The following is a 25,229-nucleotide window of genomic DNA, read 5'->3' on the forward strand; positions in this document are numbered from 1 at the left end:
AAACACCTTTGGACAAATAAGCATCCAATGAAGAAGAGACAACTACCCTGAAAAAATTACCAAGGAAAGGACTAATCTGACCTAATGTGATCTCTGAAGTCTCCAAAACGATGATGGAACCCCACAACGATGATTTCATCAGGACAATGATAACACCATTAAGGTGACAAACATCACTCAAAGCCATACTACAAACTGCTCAGGACAATATTGAGATAGCTAGCTGAGATGATCCAGCCTCACAGACTACTCTAGCCAGGACTTGAGACAAGTCCTGCACATTCCCATTATGCAGAGACTGGACAACTGATACAGCTAACTCTCCCAGGACTTGACAATTAATCCCCAATTTTTCTTTTCAGGATCCCCTAAAGATGCCTTTGCCCCCAGACAGAAGTAAGTAATTTTAAGACCACGACATCCACATTTCCAAGAGGTAGGGTGGGTGGTTTTTGGTCTTTCAATGGGTTATGGACAATTTTCATTGTTTAATGTGTTTGATTACAAGTTGTTATTGGTAATGATCAGGAAAAAAGCTAAACAAAGGAGATTAGATTCAGGGTTCTTGTTTGAAAAAAAAAGAAAAAAGGAGGATATAGACAAGAGGAAGATTATTGAATCTACTCTGAAAAGAAAAAAGGGAGAAAATGGATATGATAAGACAAAAGGTAGATTATTGAATCTACCCTAAAAACAGATATGATAGGATAAAAGGGTACATTATTGAATCTCCTCTGAAAAGAAAAAAACAGGAATACAGATATAAGATAAAAAAGTAGATTATTGAATCGACTTTTAAAAAACAACTACTGCCGGGCAGTGGTGGCGCACGCCTTTAATCCCAGCACTTGGGAGGCAGAGCCAGGTGGATCTCTGTGAGTTCGAGCCCAGCCTGGTCTCCAAAGCGAGTTCCAGGAAAGGCGCAAAGCTACACAGAGAAACCCTGTCTCAAAAAAACAAAAAAACAAAAAAAAAAAAAACAAAAAACAAAAAAACAAAAACAAAAACAAAAAACAACTACTAGTTTTAAATATTTTACATTGGATTGGATTTTTGTATATTCCACACAAATTTTGTACATTGATAGAAATTTGAGATTTTTGTTAGAACATACTGTACATATATTTCTACTCTTGTTCAAGGTATTATACCTATATAGCTCTTTAACAATGTAATGCAATTTTCTAGTCCTCAAAAGTTATTACCAACTAATCAGAATATAAGGAAATGAAAATTAGTAGTTAGCCATTACAATTGAACTTGTCAGGTTAGGTATGTTTTCAAGGTCAAACAGATATATTTTAGGTAGACAGGTCATCTTCAAACACTTCAGAAATCTACAGAATATGGCATTTAAGATATTTTAGTAACATAGATTCTTATTTTTTTTAATGACAATGAGAAATGTCTGCTCCTGGCAGCACCAATCTACCTTAGAGAAGATGAAGGACATTGAAGAAACTCCATATTGAGTTTACTTTCTCTGTGGCAAAAATTAGCCAAGGGACAAGAAAATGCCCTTGCCTCAACTGCTGACACCATACTGTCCAAAATGGACAGGCAGGACACAAAGGACAGGACTGCCAAACTTTGCAAAGACAAAGTAGGAAGGCCCTTCAGAATATCCTGCTTCACAGATAAGTCTGTCAGATATGCTAGGCCTGTAGGCCAAAGATGGATGCTCCAACCTTGCAGAAAAACCTTGGGTGACTGTCCAGGAAGCCTGCTGTTTCTGTCATTTCTCACATTTTTTAGAAGTCACTTGCTTGTACTTCCTGCTTACTTAGGTGATATTATTTCCTTCTTGGGTTTCTGAGGGAGCTGAAGACTAGATAGTTGTTATAGTTTTACTTGTTAACAAATTCAGAAAAGAAACTCACTAAAGAGGTGTAAAGTGTATAAATTTGAAACACATGAAAAGATAGTATTTACTTGGTAATACAAGTTAGGACAGAAAGTGAATTAGGTACAACATTTTTTTTTTTTTTTTTTGGTTTTTCGAGACAGGGTTTCTCTGTGCAGCTTTGTGCCTTTCCTGGATCTCGCTCCGTAAACCAGGCTGTCCTCGAACTCACAGAGATCCACCTGCCTCTGCCTCCTGAGTGCTGGAATTAAAGGTGTGTGCTACTACCGCCCGGCACCTTTGTCTAATTTCTAACTAGGATTCCCAGTACATTGTTGAACAACAGTGGTAAGAGCAATATTCTGGAATGATGCCTGACCATAAGTGGAAAGCATCAGTTTTACTATTAAATACCACAATAGCTGTAATTTTCACAGATGTGCTATTTTGAGTTAATGAATTCCCTTTCTAGTCATAGTTTCCTGATATATGTTTTAAAGCTTTTCCTAATGGGGATCAAAGTCAGGTCCTCGTGTAAACAATTAATTTACCATTGAATCATAATGCAGGCATCTTGAGACATTTGAACGCAAAATGAGTGCTGAATTTTATAAAATGCATCTATTATGACTGAGGTTACATTTTCTTTTTCCTTCTGTTAATGTTTAGTTATATTGACTTTTAAATATTAAACTCTTTTTTTTACAGTATTACAATAAAATTTGGTTGGTTAGGATAAATTGATGTATTTTTAATATATTGCTGGATCTAATTCCCTAAATTTTTATTAAGACTTTTGCATATGAACCAAGTATGGTTGTAATCCCAGCATGAAGTCAGGAGGATGATAAATTTGCAGCTAGCCTGGGCTGCATAGTAAGACATTATTTCAAACCAAAGCAAACAAACAAAACCAAAAACAAAAAGAATTATTCTATCTTTATTCATGAGGTTGGTGCTTCTCTTGTAGAATTTTTATATTTGTATCAAGGCAATTCTTACTTCATTATAAATGAAGACAGCTTCTCCCTCTACTTTCTGAAATAATTGTTTAAAAGGATTAATGTGGCTACACATTCATATTTTAGTCAAGAGCATCCTTACTTTTAAAAATATCTTTATTAAGATACTATTAATGTAACACATAGTTCATTCACTGAAGATATGTAGTTCATTTTTGTATATTCACAGATATCTGTAATCATCACCAATGTCAATTTTAAATAATTTTCATCAACTCAGGAAGTCTCATACCTTTTAGCCATGGCTTTACATCCACTATATTCTCCAACCATAGCCAACCACTAGTCTACTTTGTAATTTGATGGAATTGCCTATTGTTTCCATTACATATGAATAGAATCATATGATTTATGGTATTTTGTGAGTGGCTTCTTTCACTTAGCACAACATTTGCAAGGTGCATTTGTGTTGTAGCATGGAAAATTCTTCATCTTTATGGCAGGTAATATTCCATCATCTGGATACATCACATTTTGGTTGTCTATTCATCAGTTAACATTTGAGTTGTTTTCAGGCATCAGTTGTTATGAATATTGGTGTTCTAAACTTTCATGTAAAGTTTTTAGGTGAATACAATTTATTTCAAATGCACACAAATCTAAAACTAGAAGTAGAATTGCTGGACTATTTGATAAGTCTGTATTTAACATTTGGTGGAATTACCATTTTGCATTCTCACCAGCAGTATGAATGTTTCCATTTCTCTTAATCCACATCAACACTTATTATTTGGACCGATCATTGCAAATATGTGGAAATATTTGATTTTTGTATATTGATATTGTACACTTCCAACTCACTGAACATATTTGGTAGTTTTTAATAATTTTTGTAGTGGATTCCTTATAATTTTCTGTATAAAAGCATGCCATCTGTGAGTAGAGAATGCTTTGTCTGAATGCTTGTGTCTCATCAAAATTCATATATTGGAACTTACCAATATACTTAATAAAAGTAAAAGCAACGTTTTGGGGGCTGATTAGGTTGTGAGAACAGAACATTATTTATTATTAATAGTATTAATTATTTTAGTTCTAGGAATAGACTCTGGAAGCCTTGCACATGCTAAGCACATGTACTGGCAGTCCCTAAGGAAGAGTAATATGAAGGAATAATCATGCTATAAAGGTCTGAAGGGTCTTATTTGTCCCTTCTACTATGAGAGTGTGTAGCTAGAAGGCATTACAAGGCACAGATTGAATTGTCACCAGATATTGAATCTTCCAGCACTTTCACCTTTCTTTCCCCAACCTCAAGAACTGTAAGAAAACAAGTTGTTTATAAGGTACCCACTCTATAGTATTTTAATATAGCAGTCTGAACAAACCTGGGCTTGGTTTTACTATGTTCCCCCCACCCCCCACTGAAATAGGTGCTTTGTATTTCCTTTTCATGGGTATCACTGGAACTGATCAAAGGGGAGTATCTCCCAATGGGGCACTGGGGCAGGAGTTAGGCTTTTCGAAATACTATCAAAGCACTGCTAATGCTAATGCCAGGCCTTTGCTGTGACTGCCCCTTTTCAAGTTTATCTTTCCTTGAAATAAGCTAAAATGTTGGGTCCTAGGATGGTTTGACTCCCTAATTGCAACTGTGAGACCCTCCCGTGGTACGTGACTACTTTGAGTGGAGGAATGTTAGCTTACAATCCCCCTCTTTAGCAGCTGGCTGGACTGCCCTCTTAGAAGCTTAGCTGCTTTGAATGCTTCACAGATATTTTAAGAAAGCTATACTGTAACCGCAGCTGCTTGCTCAACTCAAGTTCCAAAAGGCATTAATCTGGCTAACTCTTTCAAATAGCTAGCACAAGTCTTTCAAATAGCTAGTACAAGATTTTTTTTTTCCATCATAAATCACAGTGAACTCTCACAGCCTTTTTGACTTGGGTCAGATGAGGAACACCTCACCTAACACCGCACTTGAATGCCTGTAACTGTTGTAAACGGTCTTTGTATGAAGGAGTGTATAAGCTATAAGCAGTGTAAGCAGTCCTTTGTTTTCATGAAAGGCTGTGCCATGATCAGTGCAAGCATCCTTGCTGCACCCCTGGCCCCACCACTTCTGACTGGATAAGCCGATTGTTGGCTCACTTTGTAAGCCAGCTAGGAGACAACCACCCAAGTTGCAGCATTATGCTCAATAAAAGGCTTCTCTCGGCAGTCTTTTGATCCTTGTTAGTACACCAGGCAGGGCTGGTAGTCTGAAGAGCACAATATGGAAGTGGCAGTGGAGCAGCAGTAGCTGTGAAAGTAGCGGTGGAAGGGCAGCAGATGAGGAGTTCCACTGAGTGATCAGAAGTGGGGACAGAGGTGGCTGAGGTGAGCAAGGCTTCGAAGAACTGAAGAGAAGATGTCGTAGGCTTCTATTTCTTGCAGAGTTCTAGAGTGCTACCAAGTCTTAAAAACCAAAGATCCTGAAACCCTAGGTCTAAGTGATGAAGCGTTAGTCTCTATAGGAGCTGAAGGTTCCAGCACCCAACACTGTTCAGGAGCCTAGTCTCTAAAAAATTCTGTAGTTGACTTTATGTTTGATAAATGTGCTACTTCAATCATAACTATTTATATAAATCTAACTAAAGATACCACAGCTTTAGGTTTCTCTCAATGGGGAAAGTTTGCTACCTCTAAATTGGTTTCTTTTGAATGCTTAGCTAGAAGTCATAGGCAATAAAAATTTTCAGGACTAGGCAACTTGGTTGCTGCTACTCACTACTACTACTGGAATCTCAGGCCTGCAATGCAGTTACCAGGGTTGCTAATATTTCAAACCTATATACTCAGCCTTCAACCTGAGTACTTAGAACTAGAAACGCCTTGCTTCTAAAGCCTGGAGCAATAGGTCATTAGCTCTAAGGGCCTGGAAGGATAAGCCCACAGGACTGCCAGTCCAACCTGGAAGATTTGGGCTTTCAGGGGCCCAGACTTGCCAGCAGTAGATGAGCTTCTCTCCTACTCACTGTTTCTATCCTCGCAAAGTGGAAGAACCATAGCCATCTAACTGGTAACAGAACCGAGAGTCATTTTCTAGTCAGTATAGTGTTTAATAGTGTTGAGGCTCTGTATGTTTTTCTTTAGTATTTTTTGTTACTATTTTTTTGGATGGCATAATCTCCATCAATTTATTTTCACTAAAATTTGACTCAAAATAAGCCATTTTATTTTTTCCTTTTAAAGAGAAGTGCTAGTCTATGTTGACTATATAATGCATACCTTTCAGTTTTTGTTAAATTTGTCATTTGGTCCTTGTCACAGGTAGTTTCTGCCATCTGCTTTTTTCATACCTTCCCATTTACTTACATAACTTTTTGGAAGTTGAATTTTTTTTCAGACAGAGTTTTGTCATTTAGCCCAACCTGACCTCGAATACTCAATTCTCCTGCCTCAGCTTTCAGAGTATTGGGATCACAGGCATGAGATACCATCCCTAGCTGGTAAGTGAGACATTTTAAATATTTCATAACAATTCTATCTCTCCTTCAACATGTGGGTCTTACTGTTATTTCTATATGACTAACTGAATTGTTTTAGTCAAAAGCTGTGCCCATACACACTGTAAAACCACATATATAATCCCCCAGGTAGCAAAGCGCTGGCTAAACTCATAGTTATCCTGAGATAAGGGTAGTTTTGCAGAACTCTATTTGACTGTCTCTTTCCTTGGCCACATTCAAGTATTAAGCTGCACTAATTGCCTGCTAATTATTCTATTGTTTCCTACAATACTCTGGAGCATATAATGTTTGGAATTGTTCTAATCCCATGAGGTATCTACATAACCTTGTCTTTTGATTGTTTCTGAGAAACTAGCAGGCATATGGTTTAGTCTGCATCTCCAGTGACTATCTAGATTCTCCTAATTGTTTTTCAACATAATGAGTATTTTCAAGTGCTATTTTGACACCATATGTGTCATGTCGCATCAACAGATTCTCCGATACAAACTAGATGACTGTTGAAATCACTCTGTGCTCTCCTTTAAGTCAAGGACCATCTCGGCATTGAGGCATAACAAGAAACCTTATAGAAAGGATCTTCTTACCTGGGCATGGTGGTGCACGCCTTTAATCCCAGCACTTGGGAGGCAGAGGCAGGTGATCTCTGTGAGTCTGGGGCCAGCCTGGTCTACAGAGTGAGTTCCAGGATTCCAGAGCTTTGTATAGAGACCCTGTCTCAAAATAAATAAATAAAAGACTAGCAGACAGCGAACTCCAAATTGCCCCCAGTGCTTCAGTTTAACTCGGCTCCCTTGTTGATGAGGACTGTGTAACTGTCATCAACTGGTCTTTCTGTTCACCTATCCAGACCTGCCATTCATTTATCTGCCAGTTCCTTCATCTGGATCATCCTGGTTCTTCCTCTTTGCTTTTGCAACTGAAGTGAACTTGGAAGGTTTGCTTTCAAACCCATGGTATCCACAATGGCCTTATTTTCCAGCTTTTTCCCTGAATCAGGTTTGGGTTCCTTATGTTATCAATACAGACTACACATTTTTATCAGTCTTCTTTCAGAAAACTCTGAAAATCTCTGGTCTCTTTAACTCCTTGGAGTCAGTTTGTAACAAAACCCTGGTATCATAATGTTGCTTGTAAGTAAGGGCAGACCCTACAAATTAAAAGTTTTATCTCAGAAGACTTACCTCACCCTTTATATGCACAGTACAAATGAGGCTCTCAGGCTATTCCCATTTCTTCCTGGGTTACTACCAATTTGAATGTTCCCCTGACCTCTACTTCAAGATAAGTTTCTTGAGCAACTCAGAACTCATTAAAACACTTTTGACAGAGAGAGACAGAGAGACAGAGACAGAGAAACAAAGAGACAGAGAGAGAGAGAAGAGTAGGAAAATTTAGGATGAAAGGGGAAGGCAGAGAAAGCCATTGTGGGGACAGAAATAACAAACATGAGGGGTGTTTGAAAAAGCCACTCGGAAACATACTATTTTCTGTTTCATATATTTGATATGGAAGTGTTTAATTGAACTCATGCTATATAGGATATAATGCTCCTCAGAAGCCACAGGTTGCCAAATAAAAAGCCCAGTGCCAGGTGTGGTATACCTCCCCTCAAGTTGTTGGTCAGGGGTGTCTCCAATACTTTCCCCCTAAACAACACAGGCTAGTTTGCTCTTGCTCTTGGTTGCCATACAAACTTGATGGTAAGACCTATTGCTGAAGACACTAAACATTTTAGTCACAGAACATGGAGAAATACAACTGTCACTGAAGAGGAAACTTCCTCTCTGTTGGTTAGCTTTCATATAATGGAAGCTGTTGTGTTAGCTACTGTGGGGGATGGGTCATCAAGTCTTACCCAACTGTGAACTCAGAGAGCTACAATCATTAAAGAACTTTCCCGGCCATTATCTGTTTATTAAAAATAATTAGATTCTACAATAGCCAAATGAAAGACATTGACATTCTGAGTAGCACAAAAGTACTGTGGCAAATATACTACATACCTTGTCTTATATGTGATTTTACATGTAAAGGATGAATCTATAACTGTGCAATACTCTCTTTTTCTATCACTGTGCACTTGATTTCTATGTACTTATGAGCCATACACTGTAATGTTATTTTTTATCATATGTAATTAATGTAATTATTTCTGTTTAGCAGCATCCTTGAGATATAACTTTTGTGCCATATAATCCATCAATGTAAACTACATAATGATACAGTCATGGTACACACAGCAATGGAGTCTAGGGATTGCGCCCCTAAAATAAGCACTCTCATTGGACATGGTGGTACACATCTTTGATCCCAGTACTCAAGAGGCAGAGTAAGATGGATCTTTGAGAGTTCCAGGCCAGCCACAGCTACATAGTGAAAACCTCAAATAACCAAAAAAATACAAGAGAAAAATTAGAAAAATATTAGGCATCGTCATACTCTATTTGCAGGACATTAGAAAGCAGCAAACAAATGCAAAAAAAAAGCACCATTCTGATACCTCCTTATTTGTCTAAAGTATAGACTTCCAAAGAGGAAGGAAAAACAAAATCTATTTGATTTTCTGAGTTCTATCAAATAAACTCACATCATAATAAAATAACTTAAATTCTGTCAGTACACCTAGACAGAATTTCATCATACTCCATTGTCTTCTATGTTGGTGTCAAAGGTTATTTACAAGTAACTGTCTAATAAGTGGGCCAAGAAGACTTTATCCTAGGCAATTGTATCTTCCCTAAACCCATCAAAGTCTCTTAAAAATCATTTACTGATCACTTGACAGTCCCTGTTTCTCCCCTCACTCATAGACATTTCTAAATAGTTTTTTTGAAAATAGCACATACATTTCTAAGTAATTTTGAGCTAGTGTGCAATTACATTGTTACAATTTCCCCCTATGCTGTGTTTTTTCCCCCATTTTGTACATTAGCAACTTTATATGCCTCTTCTCCTACTAAAAATCCCTTTGTCAGTTTACTTCAATAAACTTGAAAGGATAGAGAGGAATTTTCCCATCTTTCCACAATACAAATGGGCAACCATAACCATCATCCAATTTTAGTGCATTTTCATCATCCCTAAAAGAAACTCCGTTCCCATTACCAATCATCTCCCATTTCTACACTTCTCCTAGCTCCATGTAATCACTAGCATTTTCTGTCACTATAGATTTGGTGATATCACTATTTATTATGAACTGAACAATATGTGGTATTTTGTGGTTGTCTACTTTCACTAAGGATAGTTTTAAAGTTTACCCACATAGGAGCGTGTATCTACACTTCTTCCTTTTTTTTGTCAAATAAATATACTGTTTGTCTATTCACAAGTTAATGGACATCACCCCTATTTTTTTTGGTTATCAAAAATGATGTTTCTATGAACATTTCTGTATGTTTTTATATGCTTGTATATTTTGATTCTTTTGTGTTTATACCTGGGAATAGAATTGTTTGGCCATATGATAACTCTATGTTTAACATTATGACAAGCTGTCAATACATTTTCCAAAGTGAATACAGCATTTTACATTCCTGCCAGCAAGATATGAGGGGTGCAGTTTCTCTCCATCCTTGTAAAAGTTTATTTTCCATCACTTTAATTTTAGTTACATTCTTTTATGTGATATGGTGCTATGTTTGTGGTTCTGATTTGAATTTCCCTAATTGATAATAGTTTTGAACTTCTTTTCATATGCCTATATGCAAAACAGGCAAATTCACACCCAGACTAATTATCTATGCCAATAAGGAAAAAGTGCTGCCATTTTTGTGATGGAAGAAGGAAAGGGGTACATTATAATGATAAAATTACGATGATTGGATTGAATAAACAAGAGTTAATAAACATTCTGGACTTGGCAAGCATGCACAGATCAGAGGACATGAAATAAATCCAACCAAAATTCAAGGGACCTTATACTTCAACAAAATTTCTAGGAGTCCAGGCTTTTTTCCTTCAAAGAAATTTGGATCTTCACAAGACATAGCTTTTTTTTTTTTTTTTTGGCTTTCCGAGACAGGGTTTCTCTGTGTAGTTTTGCGCCTTTCCTGGAACTCACTTGGTAGCCCAGGCTGGCCTTGAACTCACAGAGATCTGCCTGGCTCTGCCTCCCCAGTTAAAGGTGTGTGCCACCACCGCCCGGCTAAGACATAGCTTCTGATGGAAGGGATTTTGCCCTCAGGACACCTTTTGATGAGCATTTACTTGGAAGACAAGTGTGTTCACATCCTTTGTCCATTGGGAGAGATCTATCCACATAGCCATATGGATGAGACATATTAAGATATTTCTTCTAAGTTGAAAGGTAAGTTGTATCTTGTCCCTTCCACCACCAAAAAAAGAAGAACAATACTTAGTGGGCTGAATTAGTTACTTTTCCTGTCACTGTGATAAAACACTACAATACAAACAATTTAAGGGAGAAATTGTTTATTTTGGCTCACAGTTTGAGGGTTCAGTTCATTGTAGTGAAGAAGTCACAGAAGCAGCAACTTGAGGTGGCTTGTCACACTGTGTTCACAGTCAAGATGCAGAGTGAAGGAGCCTAGTGCTCAGCTCACTTTCTCCATTGTATATAATATATGATCCTGGCTTATGAGATGGTGCTACTCATTCAAGGCGACTCTCCTAACTTGATCTACCTAATCCAGATAATCATTATCAGATATGCCCAGCGGATATCGATTCTAAAAAATTCCTCACAAACATGCTTAGAGGCTTGCCTCCTAGGTTAGTCTAGATTCTGGTCAGCTAACTATATTACCCAACACATGAGCCTATTTGGTTTTCAAAGCAACACATTCCTCACTTGGATGTGTTACTCTATGCTGCTGTTACTCCTGTGTTACTCAGAAAGCTGTTAGTTTCGAGTGGGGCCTGGAACAGGAGAAGGCTCTTCAACAGATCTAGGCTCCTGGTCAGAATTCTCTGCCACATTGGTCAAATGACCCAGTAAACCTAATGTTACTTGATGTGTCATTGGCAAATATGGGGGATATTTAGAACCTTTGGCAGGTCTCCATAGGTGAATGACAGAGGAGGCCATTGTGATATCGGAGCAAGGCCCTGCTGCCATCTGCAGACAACTATTCTTCCCCTGAGAAGCAACTCTTGGCTTGGTATTGGACCTTAGTGCAAATTGAACATTTGGCAATGAGTAAACAACTTACCATGTGACCAGAGCTGTCCATAATGAGCTGGAGATTATCTCACCTACCAAGCCATAAAGTTGGATATATATAGCAGCAATCTATCATAAAGTAGAAGTGGTATATATGTGAACAAGCCCAAGTACATCCTGAAAGCACAAATTACATAAAGATGTTGTCCAAATGCTTTTTTTTGAGCTTATGGTTCTTATTCCTGTAATAATGTCTTCTTTTCCTAAGCATGTACTTATGGCTTCATAGGGGTGTGCTCTATGATTAGTTGACTGAGCAAGAGAAAATTTAGGCCTTCTTTACAGATGGTTCTGCATGATATGCAAGCATTGCCCAGAATTGAACAGATGCAACATTACAATCCCTTTCTGGGAAAACCCTGGAAGATACTGGTGAAGGAAAAATTTCCACAATGGGCAGAATTTCAGATAGTGCACACAGTCATACATTTTTCTTGGAAGAAGAAATGGCCAAATGTGTGACTGATACTGATTCATGGGCTATAGCCAATGGTTTGGCTGGATGGGAGTGTAGAATGATTGTATAGTTGCTGAGAATGACATTTGGGGAAGAAGTATGTGGATAGATCTCTCCAAATTGGAATGGGTAAAGAATGTGATGAAACTTGTGTTCCATGTAAATGCTCATCAAAAGGTGTCCTAAGGGCAGAAGCTACTTTTTGTGAAGATCTAAGTTCATTTGAAGGAAGAAAGCCTAAACTGAAGTTTTGTGCTCTTCAGAGGTAATTGTCTAGGGAACTGTTTCCCTGGAGTCAGCACACAGAAGATAACAAAGCTGTGGTCCAAGGGGGCCAGGATAGACCTCAAGTCAGCAGCAGAACTTGGTAGCATCATCCATATGGTACGGGTTTCGAAGGCATGAAAGATACAAGAGTAAGAGTGTCATGGGATCCTGCTCCAACACTTCAGAGAGCAAGTGAGACCAGACAATGGGTGGCAGAACCTGAGTCCTTACAATGAAGGCCTTGAACCATCATCGTGTGACATCATCATGTGAGGGTGAGATCCAATTTGCAGTGAAAAATCCAGGATATATTGGAGATACCATAATCATGGGCTAGCCATTAAGGAAAGCTGCAGGTATGGGGTGGAACAGGCCTAAGTGAGAGGTTGTGCTGGATAAGTGGGGATACTTAAACCTTTTGGAGCCCAGCCAATTTCATCTTGAAATTGTGGACTGGAGCTTGCAGGATTTGGTATTTACCCTGATGGATTGTGAACATGTTTGGCTTTGTTCATTCCTTGTTGTGCTCCAAGTTTTCTATTTTGACAAGGAAATGATTTATTCTGCACCATTGTATTAGCATGTAACTATTTTATTTTTACTATTTTTTTATTTTATAGGATCCACAGTTAAGAGATTGTCCTGAGTCTAAAATGTGGATTTTGGACTTTTCAACTGTTGTTAAAGACTATGGGGACTTTTGAAATTGTATATATGTTGCATTATAACATGAACATAAGAAGTATAATTTTATGATATATTATGAAGTGTTTAGGCGCAAGTTGACAAGGGGGTGGTTTAATTGTTAATAATGAGATTTCCAACTTGATAAGATTTATAATCATCAAAAGAAGGGTTTGGGGTATACCTATGGGGAATTAGCTAGATTAGATTTATTGGGGAGGAAAATCTGCCCATAGTGGGTAGTACCATTCCCTGGGTTAGGACCCTGGACTGTATAAAAAGGTGAAAAGGATTTGAGCACAGGCATACATTGCTCTCTGCTCCTGACACTATGACTTCCCTGTCAAAATGGACTACACCTTGGAAGTGTGAGCCTCAAAAACCCTGTCTCCTTAAATTACTTTTGTCAGGGAAATTTATTACTGCAACAGGAAAAACAACTAAAACTCCACATAACTAGAATTTTAGAGAGCAAGCCCAGCAGTCCCAACATGTTAGGTTTGCCCACCTGCCCTGTTATAATGATTAAACAGATAAGAAGTGGTGAAAGTAAGAAAGTAGATTTAGGACCAATTGAAAGAGTCCAGTAACTCCAAGGTCACCTTCAAGGTAGGCAAGAGATTTAAGTTTATACAGAGAAGGAGCTGGAAAAAGAGATATGTATACTTCAGTAATCTTGGTCAAGATGTGGTCCAGTTGATCATTGTCTCCCTTCTGGTTCTTTAATGTAAGCCAAAGCATTAAAGGATTAATAAGCATATTAATCCTGGCATTGCTTGAGAAAATCCATCATGTCATACACAAAGATTATTTGGGGCTGTAGCCTCCCCAACATGCATGAATGCCTTCATATGTGATTGGTCTGTCCTCCAATCTAAAGTCATTGTGGGGTTAAAAGCAACAACATTTTTGCCCTTCAACCTTAAATGGGAGTGAGATAGAACTAGGTAGAAAGACATTCTTGAATATTATGTTTATGCAGAGTCAAGCAGGTATTTGGACCAAAATAGAGGAGACAGATACAAAGTAAAGGCAGAGATGGTAGACATTCTATTTGTAGTCATTTTGTGGGCCCAAGTAATGAATCAAGGTTTTTGTTGTTGTTGTTTGCAAAAGCAGTTTCTTGGTGCCTGTAATACCTATTGATCATTTGTGTATCTTTGGGAGTAAATTATCTATTTAAACATTTGCACATTTTCTCCTTGTTTTAGTTACTGTTCTATTGCTGTGAAAAGACACTATGACCAAGGCAACTTTTATAAAAGAAAGCATTTAACTGGGGCCTTCCTTACAGTGTTAAAGGGTCAGTCCATTATCATCCTGGCAGGGAGCATGGCAACATGCAGGCAGGCATGGTGCTGGAGAAGTAGCTGAGAGCTTACATCTGATTTGTAGATGAAGAGGGAGGGGGCTGATGTGGGTTTTTGAAACCTCAAAGCTCAATCCAAGTGACACACCTACCCCAATAAGGCCACACCCCTTAATCCTTTCCAAACAGTTCCATCAACTGGGAACCAAGCATTTAAACATATGAGCCTGTTGGGGCCATTCTCATTCAAACCACCACAGTCCCCAACACACACACTTTTTAAAATTTGGTGGTACTTGGATTGAACCCAGGCCTTTGCATATGTTAAGCAGAGACTCTTTGACTAAGTTACATAGAAAGTCTCTGTCCATCTTTCAAGTTGAGTTATTTGTATTTTTATGATTTAGTAGTCAGAGTTCTTCATGTGTTCTGGAAATTGGTTTTAAATTTGGCAATATTCTAGTCCATCTTTTAGCTTGTCTTTTCACTTTTTAAAAATTTCTTTTTGAAACAATCCTGCTATGAAGTGCAAACTGTCCTCAAACTTGTTATTTTCCTGCCCCAGTTTCTGAGTACTGATATTACAGGCATGTGCAACCACACACAGATTATTTTCACTCTATGGTTTCATGTTGAGGCGGTAGCCTGTATCTTGTTTTTTATCATCTATGTTTTATTTGTCACAGCAGAGAAAAATTTTCTGAATTAAGGTTATGAATACTTACACCTATGTCATGGTTTTAGCTGTTACCTTTGTATTTATCATTCATGTGAGTTCTCTTTGGTGGATGATGTAACTTAACAGCTAACATCTTTCTATGGTTTTCTGAAACCTATAGGAGAGAGAAAGCCTGCCTACCTCATGTTCTCAACACTGTATTTGAAAACTGCCTGATTAATGACTATTTGAGGACATGGTCATTCATAGCTGGCTCAGAATAAACTCCCTTGTTCATTTTGAGGTGAAAGATGTCTTTTTTAATGAACAGTTTTAAAACCTGAACATGTGACTCCAAGGACAATCTACTTGTACTGTAGAAGTCACTTGAATTGGTGTCAAGAACCAGCATGGGCCCTTTATGCCCAACTATCTATATTGTTTGTTTGGGTGTATATTGATGAGTTCTTCCCAGGTCTGATACTCGATTTAATTTGATTACTATTTTATTGGTTTATTCTGAGTTTGTTGTTGAATATCCCTTTACTTGCATCAGAGCATTCAGTTAGGACATTTGTTTATTTTTATTTTCATGCTATTTGTGTGCTAGCATTCAGACATTTTTCTCTGGTCAGTTTTTTCAATATCTAAGATTGTGTTTTTCCTGGTCCCCTTCTGCATATTACAACCTTGCCTATTTAGTTTAGAAACTCTATAAGCATCTGATTATAAGGGCATTAAAGGGGCATTTCTTCTCCCAGCCCAACAGAATGGATATCTCAGGGGGAGCCCCCTAGGGCATGAAGCAATCTTGTAGATAAACCCAAGCAACTTACTCCTCTCCTAGATTAGAAGGAACCTTGTTGTTTCATCCAGGAAAATACACATGAGGCATTATTGCCCAATGTCTTGAACTCCCCTCAAGTTCAAGTGCATGCAGTGGGAGGAATCAACATTGGGAGGACTGGGGTTCTTGTGATCTAAGATACAAATGAATTCAGCTAGTATAAAAGGTTGAAATTTTCAGAAAAGAAAAAATGATACCAACTAGGAAGCAAAAATTCAAAGATGGGCCGGGCGGTGGTGGCGCACGCCTTTAATTCCAGCACTCAGGAGGCAGAGGCAGGCAGATCTTTGTGAGTTCAAGGCCAGCCTGGTCTACAGAGTGAGATCCAGGAAAGGTGCAAAGCTACAGAGAGAAACCCTGTCTTGAAAAAATAAACAAACAAACAGACAAAAAAGAAATTCAAAGATGGAGGAATACTATAGAGAAAAATTGATATGATATTCTAGGTGACTATATGTTTGATAATTATGGTAGCTCAACTTTCAAGTCTTTAGAAAAAATGGGGAAATCTAACAAAACATAACATGGTTTTGTGTTTCTCTAAATGGGGAATATCGAATATTCTCATTTTTCTCCTTGCTAAACTAAAAGTCCTAGACAATAGAAAAAATGTATATATACATACATATGTATATATAATATATAATTTTGAAACTATCCAAAGTGATGTTAAAGAATAGGATAGTAATAAAATCATAGACGCCATGTCAGAATTCAAGATGAATTCTGAAGAACTGAATTTTCCAACCTCCTATTGTCTCCTAACCTTCTCTGATTCTCTGATCTTCATCTTTCCTAACCAACCTCCTTTCTATTCTCTCCTCTATTTATCCCCAAGCAGATCAAAATTCTGTATGAAAGGTAGAGATAATGCTATGGCTTTTTTTTTTTTTTTTTTTTACAAGAAAGGGCCTCCAGGGAGGAGAGATTCTGATACTATGTATACTCCCTGGACTGAACTGAGAACTGATTGTAGGGTTTCTGGAGTCATATCAGGGCACACAGGAATTTGCTGAAGAATGCCAGATGACTGCAATGAGTTACAAACCAGAATTTCTGAACGTCTGAATTTGAAATTTTCATTTCTCAGAGTGCCTCACTCTCTGCAGCTTACCTTTTGTTCCTGAATATCCTATACAACAAACTTCTTCTCACATTTTGTTTTTATTTACATGTAAAGGATGCTGTTTTTCTACCTTATTTCTCTTAAGAGTTTTGCCTTTGAAGATGCAGACTTAAGATTAAATATTACTTAGTACTATGTGGGGGGAGGACCAGTAACATGGCTTTTAAAACTATAAAATGTTAAATCTACATAAAAGGTACAAAAATCTTTGTTGTTTTAAATTTATTTTTATATATGGCTATCTGTACATATCATGTACATATGTGCTTACTGTATAAATTGTTTATGTGATACAAAACTGCCTGTAACTGCATGTTCACATAATTGAAATCACTAAGCAAGTGTGATTTCCTTTTAGTTCATAATGTAAGAGGTTAGGCTTGGGCACCAGATCTGATACACCAAGTAAAGAGATGAATAATGCTGAGGGGCAACTAGAGGAAATTTGATCATTGTGACCCCATCGAGGGGATAGAGAGGTCCAGTAAGCCCAAGTGTGTCTTCAGAGTACTAACATGAGCTTTGAAGTTACAAAAAAGAAATGTTGTGAGGCACAAAAGATTTCCATAATTAAGCAGTCTTAGTGAAGGCATAGTCTCCCTTAATTATTGCTGAGTTTCTGGCTTTGGAGATGACTGCTTTGTTGTTCTTGAAATACAAAGTGACTGCAGGTTTAGGACAACTGAACTCGCTGTTTGCAGCTTTGAAGGGTGAAAGAAGTTGTTTAGGCACTTCTTAAATGATCAGCGTGCCTAAGCAGAGGACTGAGCAGGTAATCCCAAAGAAAGGAAACAAACACAAACAAAGGCAGATGCCAGACTTTCATCCTGCCTTTGTTTGTCTTTCAGGCTGGAAGGAGAAGTTGATGTTTTTGTACCAAGGTTGATCTCCAAGTCCCTGTATATAGTAGTTTAAATTTTTTGTTTGTTTTGTTTTCTGAGACAGGTTTTCTATGTGTACCTTTGGAGTCTGTCCTGGAACTCACTCTGTAGCCAAGGCTGGCCTTGAACTCACAGAGATTCACCTGCCTCTGCCTCCCAAGTGCTGGGATTAAAGGTGTGCAACACCACTGCCCGGCTTTAAATCTTAAACAAATAATTAATTTAAATTAATTGGTGAGAGGAACTAGACATGTCTCTAGGACTGTTAAACATATTTTGTCTGTGTTTCATATATAGTTTTTTTTTTAACTAAAATATAGTTAGTTACTTGGTTAAGAAAAAAGTTTTCTAAACTTCATAAAAGTAAGACAGAAACAAACCATCAGATATACAAAATGAATACACAAAATTATAGATATTAAGCACATTTTTTGAAAAGATGGTTAAAGGAAAAGAAGACACTTTTAGACAAGAAAGAGTTTCACATAGTAAAATAAGATTTTGTGTTAAAATGGAAAACAAAATGGGAGTGTAAGAATGTAGTGATAGAATCAAGCCACTGCTGTGCAGCAGGGTCAGCCCCTCACAGATGTTGACAGTCACCCTACCCAGGCATTGTCTATGAGTCCTAAGTGCCACATCATCATCCTGGAAAGTGAGTTTATACCAAAAGGGTGCCACATCTGGTTCTCCACCCCCTTCTGTCTTCAGCCTAGGTATGGATCAGGGAGTCTACCTGCAGGCTTTGGCTGTGAACCTTCCCACTTTCAGAGAGTAAGAACAGATTTCTACTTCTGCCACTTGGATTCTGAGTCCCCTTAGACACCCATCCTCTATGCTGTCTGTCTCGTGAATATTCAGAATAGCACCACTCATAGACGCTAACTGTGAAAAGAATATAGATATACATAAATGATTAATGGATTTATCAAATGTATCCGTTCTAACAGATGCACTAACATAATATTATTAGACAGTAAAAAAGAAATGAAAGACCATACATACTACCAGCACAGACAAACCTTTAAAATATTATGAGTATATAAGCCTTGCATTTGGGATGTGGAGGCAAGAGGATTAGGCATTCAAGATCATCCTAACAGGTATAAAAAAATATTATGAGTATGAGCTGGCATTTTGGAGCCCATTACCTGTGGTGGGATGCCTTGCTCACCCTTGATGCAGCGGGGAGGGGCTTGGATCTGCCTCAACTGAATGTACCAGGCTTTGCTGACTCCCTGTGGGAGGACTTCTCTTTTTGGAAGAGGGGTTGGGGGTATTCTGAGTAGAAGGCTATGGGGGAGAAAGAGGAGGGATGAGAGGGGGATCTGTGGGTGGTATCTAAAATGAATAAAAAATTTCTTAATAAAAACAAACAAACAAAAATATTATGAGCAAAATAAGCTAATTACAAGAACTCCACATGCTTCATGATGTTGTCAACAACAATTTTAAAATCCATGGAGACCGAGGGTAAATTAGTGGTTGCCATTAACTGGTGGTGAGGGCTGTCAGGGGTGGAGAATGGGACTGCATAGTGACTGTGAATGGATCGAGTTTCTGTTTTAGGATGCTGATGGTGTTCTAAAATTAGCTGTTGGGAGAACAACTTTGTGAATGTATTACATACTAGGGAATTATGGACTCCCTTTTTGCAACGCTGGGGGATTAAACCTCCTAGGCAAGTATTCTGTCACTAACTTACATCCTCACCTTTAACTCTACACTTTTTGTAGGTAAGTTTTAAAGAATAGGGATAAAATGTGTATTTTAAATGTGTAATTTCTTATTTCCAAGTAAGAATAAAATATTGCCTCTCCATGGTGGGAGAGTTGAACTGTGTCAAGGCAACAACCACAGCTCTCATCTTAAAGGGAATAAGAGATGCTTTATTTTGGAGCCATCATGAGTGATTGGGGCCTGGCAGATTTATGTTACCAGAAATTCCATGTTCCAATGTGGAAGCAGTTTCATAAAGTTTTATACATTAACAGAACAAAGAAAGTCATAAATCAAGGCAAGTAAAAAATACAGTGGTGGGTACATCAGAGGGGTGGTTACAGCAAGATAGGGGATGCTTTCCTATGGGCCCAAGATGATCTGATGACAGTCTTAGCTTTTGGGTTGGGGGAAGCTGGTGGTCTGCTTAGTTAATTGATTCCAAAGAATTGCTATCTCTTCATCACAGGATGTTATTTCTAATAAGGAATGGCTCTTGAGGGGTGGTGGTGGCTAAAGCTAGCTCAAGATAAGGTATTTAGACTCTGGACTTGTAACCTCCCAATCTCCCCACATCACTGCAGTTCTAATCAGCCAATCAGTCTCTGCAGACACAGCTTCTTTTCAGGCTGTCTCAGTCAAAACTGTAATTAGTCTTCCCTGTGTTCAGAACTCATCATTGGCCCCAGTGTTTGGCATAATCCAAACCCAGCTATGACAGTGGTCTAGTCAGGTCGGCAAAGGAAGTCAATATTGATCTTGATTTTAGCACTGTTCCTGTTTCCATGGATACTTTATGCTTGGGCCTATTGAGCAAAAGCTCACACTGAAGGAGAGGAAGAGGAACTAAATAATATCCACGGGAAAAAAATCATTTCTTCCTGCCAACTGTTAAGTTTCTTCTAGAGTGGATGCCCTTAGTGGGTTTCATTAACTGAATATAGACATGAATTATCTAAACGGGAATGTGCCCTGTGTGTACATTTCAATCTCAAGATTTGTTCAAATGGGTAAAGACTGATAGCGCTTTAGTCAGGGTATTCACCATGAGAGAGCCCTGTGGCAATTTCTTTGCTGCCATGTGTGCCTTCTCTGAGCACGGCAGAGGAGATGAATCTGGCCTCTTCAACACTGCGTCTCCCGAGTAGCTTTCATTGACAAACGGTGCTTTTTCAAGTCTGAGAAAGTTGCTTAGCATAGGGCTCTCTCCTGAAATGTGAACTCTAAAACTTTGCCAAGATTGTAGCCACAAGTCCTTACTTGAAAAGGTAATAGAGACAGTCTTTAAAAGTCACAGCTCAAGGCTGGCTCGGCTATCTTGTGAGCTGAGCACAGAAAATAACTTTACATTTTTATCATAATCTTTAGTAACCCGTAACGAAAAAGACACAAGGCATTACATTGTATTCTATGGAGGAAAACACATCACTAAAGGTTAAGTATTCCTTGCTGGAAATGCCTGGACCCAGAAAGGCTTTAGGCTGCAGAGGGGTTTGCTCATTTGCCTTGTGTTTCGTCACTTGCCTAGGTTTTACCTGTTGAACATTCCTAATCTGAAATCCAAAATACCTAAAAATGGACAGCAGGAAAGTTTTAACCATACTCTTTTAGAGGTCAAATGGAAGTCAGAACCCTCTGGGGAAAGAAGGAAATCCTAAGAGCCTTAGCACCACGAAGACACCATTATAGATAGAGCTTTTTGTAGGGAGTAAATATATTTAGGGCACAATGGGAGAGCATGGTTATTATGGTAGTATTCAAAGATCCGCTCCTCATCTCAGCTGCCTGGAGTTGTTCCTAGGGAACAGGTGGCAGCTATTCTCAGCCCTACCCTCGGCTGACAAGGTTCAGGGTCCTGCTACTCCACACACCCATACTTAGCATGGCATCTAATGTATTGTGCAATCCTGTGAGGCAAGTATCATCCCCATTTCATAGATGAAAAGATTGACCCTCACAGAAAGGGATGCATTATAAATGCCAAGTTTATTCCTTTAGCACTGAGTTCCAGAGGCAATGTGAGTTTTGCTTATTTTACATTCAAACAACAGGAGTTTTAAATGTATTCATTGCCATTCTAAACTTGTTTGATAGTTCACTTGCTCGCTTTTGCTTTTTAAAAATTATTATTATGACAATCATAATCCATATTCTTTAACATAAAAAGAGCAATAGAATAATAGAGGACCCAGGAAAAGAGGCCACAATTTGAACTGATCTAGTTACAACCAGGAAAGATTGGAGGTGGGAAATCAGCAGGGGAATGGCAGGAAGTCTCCAACCACCTGATGGTTGAGTGCATGTGGGACCTACAAAGGTTTGTCCTATAGTGATAAATATTATTAGCATTTTAATGTACACTTTCATAGTTTTCTTGTGCTCAGAAGCATTCTGCAAGCATATTTACATTTTATATAAACAGGCTGATACTGTATATGTAGTTCTGCAAACATTTTATTGTTATTTTACAATGTACATGCACATGGGTGAAAATCCTGTACTAAAAGACAGAGAGCACTGTAGTTGGGTCAAAAGGACAGTGACACCTAAAGCAGAGTTTCGGCTGAAGGTTGAAGCACAGGGCCTGGCAAGTATCTACCAGGGGAAGCAGGGCCAGCGGTGTTCTTTCTTATCTGAGAACTCAGAATCGGTGTTCTTTCTTATCTGAGAACTCAGAATCGAAGGCCAAAGGCATTAAAGGTATGGGATGTCATGTAGGCCCCTCTGGCCCCTGCCTCCGCCCCTCATTCCCCTCACTCCCCGCTGGCCCCTGGGGACTAGCGCATCCTGTGCATCTCTGGGCATCCAGTGAAAACCTCCCACTTTCTGCCTCTTCCTCAGCTCTTCCTGCGCCCTTGTCATATCTGCACACTCCCTCATCATCTCCTCACTGCTCACATGCCTGTCCTGCAAGTCCTCCTGGGAGTTCTTGGGAGAATCATCTGTCCCCCTGTCTGTTTTTCGTTTTGCTTTCCGGGGCACGTAATCTTCAGCAGGGCGCTTTTCTGCGGCTCGCGCCTCGCTGGCTGGCTTTGCCTGGGAATCCTGCTTGCCCTCCCCTTGGCGCTTGCCCTCCCCTTCAGACTTTCCCTGCTTTTCTGACTTGCCCTCATCTGGTTGTCCCTGATCGGCTGGCTTTGCCCCCTCCCCTGGCTTCCCCTGGCGTGCTGGCTTCGCTTTCTTGTCTGGCTTCTCTTCCCCGTCTGACTTTTCTTCATCTTCAGACTCTACTTCATCTTCTGGCTTTCCCTCCTTTTCCAGCTTCCCTTCGTTTTCACCGCGGAGTTCTTCCATGTCAAGATTTCCCTCCTTTTCCTGTCCTGGGGGTATAGGTGGGGAAACAGGAAGCAAAGAAGAGGTGTGAGAGCCTGAGACACCTGGCAGAATACGGGCTCATTAACATCTGTCTTTACATCTGGCCCTTTCGTGGGGTCCCCGTGGCTGTCCCAGCCCTCCAAGTGTGCCTTCTGCCTGCACCCCTCCTCCACCCTTGAGACAGCTATGCCGTGACAGGTCCTGCCACCTTCTCCGTGCTCCTTCAGCGCAGCAAGCCCTGTGTGTGTTGCATGGGGTAGCCTGGGAGGGGACTGGCAGTGGGGTCCCAAATCCTGCCTGTGCCTCTGCCCACGTTGCCATTATCCACTGACCTGCAGGGATCCTGGGCAGGTCGATCCTCCTTTTCAGATGTCACAATGCGCTGGGAACAACAGAGGTGCAGACCTACAGACAGGACACGGGCAGGGGCTGCGTGGTCAGTGGATGCGCAGAGACGGGAACCTGTCCTGCAGCCCGTGCTCATCACCCAACCTTTTCCTCCGTCACACACCCCCCGCATACCCCAGCCGCCATTTCTTTTCAGGCCTTGGGCATCAAATCGGGATGCTCTCCAAACTCCGTTTCACTCTGCGCTCCCCCCTCGGACTCTGGAGGCAGCCTCCCCCACCCCCACTCCCTTTGGTCCGGGTCAGTTTGTCTTCATAGCCTGAAGTGCGAGTGGATCACTTCAGAACACATCTGCGTCTCCCCGTCGCACTGCGGGCCCCCTCACCGCCCCCCCCCCGCTCTAAAACGGATCAGGAGTGGGGTGAGGGAAGAGAGCCTGCTGCGGGGTCCTCCTTCCTCCCTTTTCCCGCCCCGCCCGCTTGTCCCCTCCTCACCAATTTCCCGATTCCTTCCCCCTCCCCTCCCGCTACCGCTGGTTCTAGCTGCCACCCCCACCACCCTTGTCAGGCTTTGCTGGCAGAGGCAGCCTTTCCGTACTGACCTGAGGAAAGCTGGGACAGGCCTGTGTGCCTTCTCCGGCTTGCAGAAACCCACTCGCAGCTGGTCTGCTGCTTAGGGTAGCTCAGGGAGCTGGTTCTGCGCGGGTGCCAGGACCAGACCGCAGGGCGGGCAAGCGGACGTGGGGGCTGGTGCCCACGTCTGCGCCTGGCCGGTCACGTGAACACCGCGTCACCCAAGCTCGCCCCCCCACATGCCTGACCCATCTCACCCTCCACCTCCCTAGGGGACTGAGATGAGGACTGTAGGAGGTGTGTAATGTCAAAGCTAGGAGGTGCCTGAGAAGAGTGGGAGGCTAGAGGATGTTTTACCTCGTGCATCTTTGATATGCACACATCTCTCTCACATATGCAGGTTACAGGTGGGACAGTCTATCAGAAATGGTATTTGACTTTGTCTATAGTGTTCAGCTCTTGAATCACAATAGCCTGCTTTCAAACCAAGTCGGGGTGCAGTAGCACACACCTGTAATCCCAGCACTCAAAAAGTTGAAACAAGAGTTCAAGACAAGGCTTGGCTACTGTGAGTTCGGGGCAGTTCAGCTACCATCAGGACTCTAAACCAACCCACCCAGCCAGCCTTGCCGGAATACAGTGGCTGGTGGAGGAGCCTGCTGGGAAGCTGAGCTGCAATCGTAAGTGTTCCCTAGGATTCTGTTCCTGGCCTCTTCTGGTTCACATGCTTTCAATTTCTGTGTGATCTCATTCATTTGCCTCAAAATATTAATGATTCTCAAATATACATCTCCAGGCTATTTCCCCCTAATATCAGACTCCTGTTCCCTTCAGTAATAATAGGAGAGTGTTCTCCTATACCCCTTAAAACATAACCTAAAGATTTAATTTTTATTAATTTCATTGACATGATAGTTGCTTGATAAAATTTCATGCTGTTACATTCCATCTCTTTTCCAGCATATTCTCACAGTATAAATTCTCTACTTATTAGTCAGTCAGTTGCCATCTCAGTTATCATATCCACTGTTGTGGTGCCACAGTGCTAGTGTTGACTTGCTTAATAGTGGTCCCAAAATATAAAGTTTGTAATGATTGCAATTCACTTATGTTGAATAAAAGCCATAAAGCATTTATTTAAAAGAAAATCTGAGCATTGTTAACTTACTAACTAAAGAAAAAAATCATATGCCTAGGTTTCTAAGAACATTTGGGCATAGGGATGTGCCCAGTATGTGTAAGATTCTGAGTTCGATCTTTAACACCCAAAATAAAAATAATAAAAAGGAATTCATCTTTTATTCATGAAATTGTGAGGAAATAAAGCAAGATTCATGATAGTTTTAGTGTTGTATCTCAAACTAACAAACCCAGTGGCTATAGAGCATAGGAAAAGACATTACATTACAGTATTTGGTACTATCCAGTTTCAGAGATCTGTTGTAAGTCTTGAATCTGATTCTCTATGTATAAAGGGGAGCTGATGAGTTGTGGTGTATTCATCAGAGAAGACTGCTCAGACATGGGTTTAAGCCAATAGA

At 39.9% G+C, this 25,229-nt stretch overlaps 1 protein-coding gene across 1 annotated transcript; it reads right to left on the reverse strand.

The window, feature by feature from the left end:
* Positions 1 to 21,889: 21,889 nt before the first annotated feature.
* Tceal3 (transcription elongation factor A like 3) lies at positions 21,890 to 23,881 on the reverse strand. Its single transcript, XM_042269190.2, has 3 exons — positions 23,718 to 23,881; positions 23,101 to 23,173; positions 21,890 to 22,773 (listed from the first exon to the last, which is right to left on the reverse strand). The coding sequence occupies exon 3, from the start codon at positions 22,745 to 22,747 to the stop codon at positions 22,148 to 22,150; it is 600 nt and encodes a 199-aa protein (XP_042125124.1). The 5' UTR covers positions 22,748 to 22,773; positions 23,101 to 23,173; positions 23,718 to 23,881; the 3' UTR covers positions 21,890 to 22,147.
* Between the last annotated feature and the right edge of the window lie 1,348 nt (positions 23,882 to 25,229).

This window comes from Peromyscus maniculatus, chromosome X, assembly GCF_049852395.1.
Source record: "Peromyscus maniculatus bairdii isolate BWxNUB_F1_BW_parent chromosome X, HU_Pman_BW_mat_3.1, whole genome shotgun sequence".
NCBI lineage: Eukaryota > Metazoa > Chordata > Mammalia > Rodentia > Cricetidae > Peromyscus > Peromyscus maniculatus.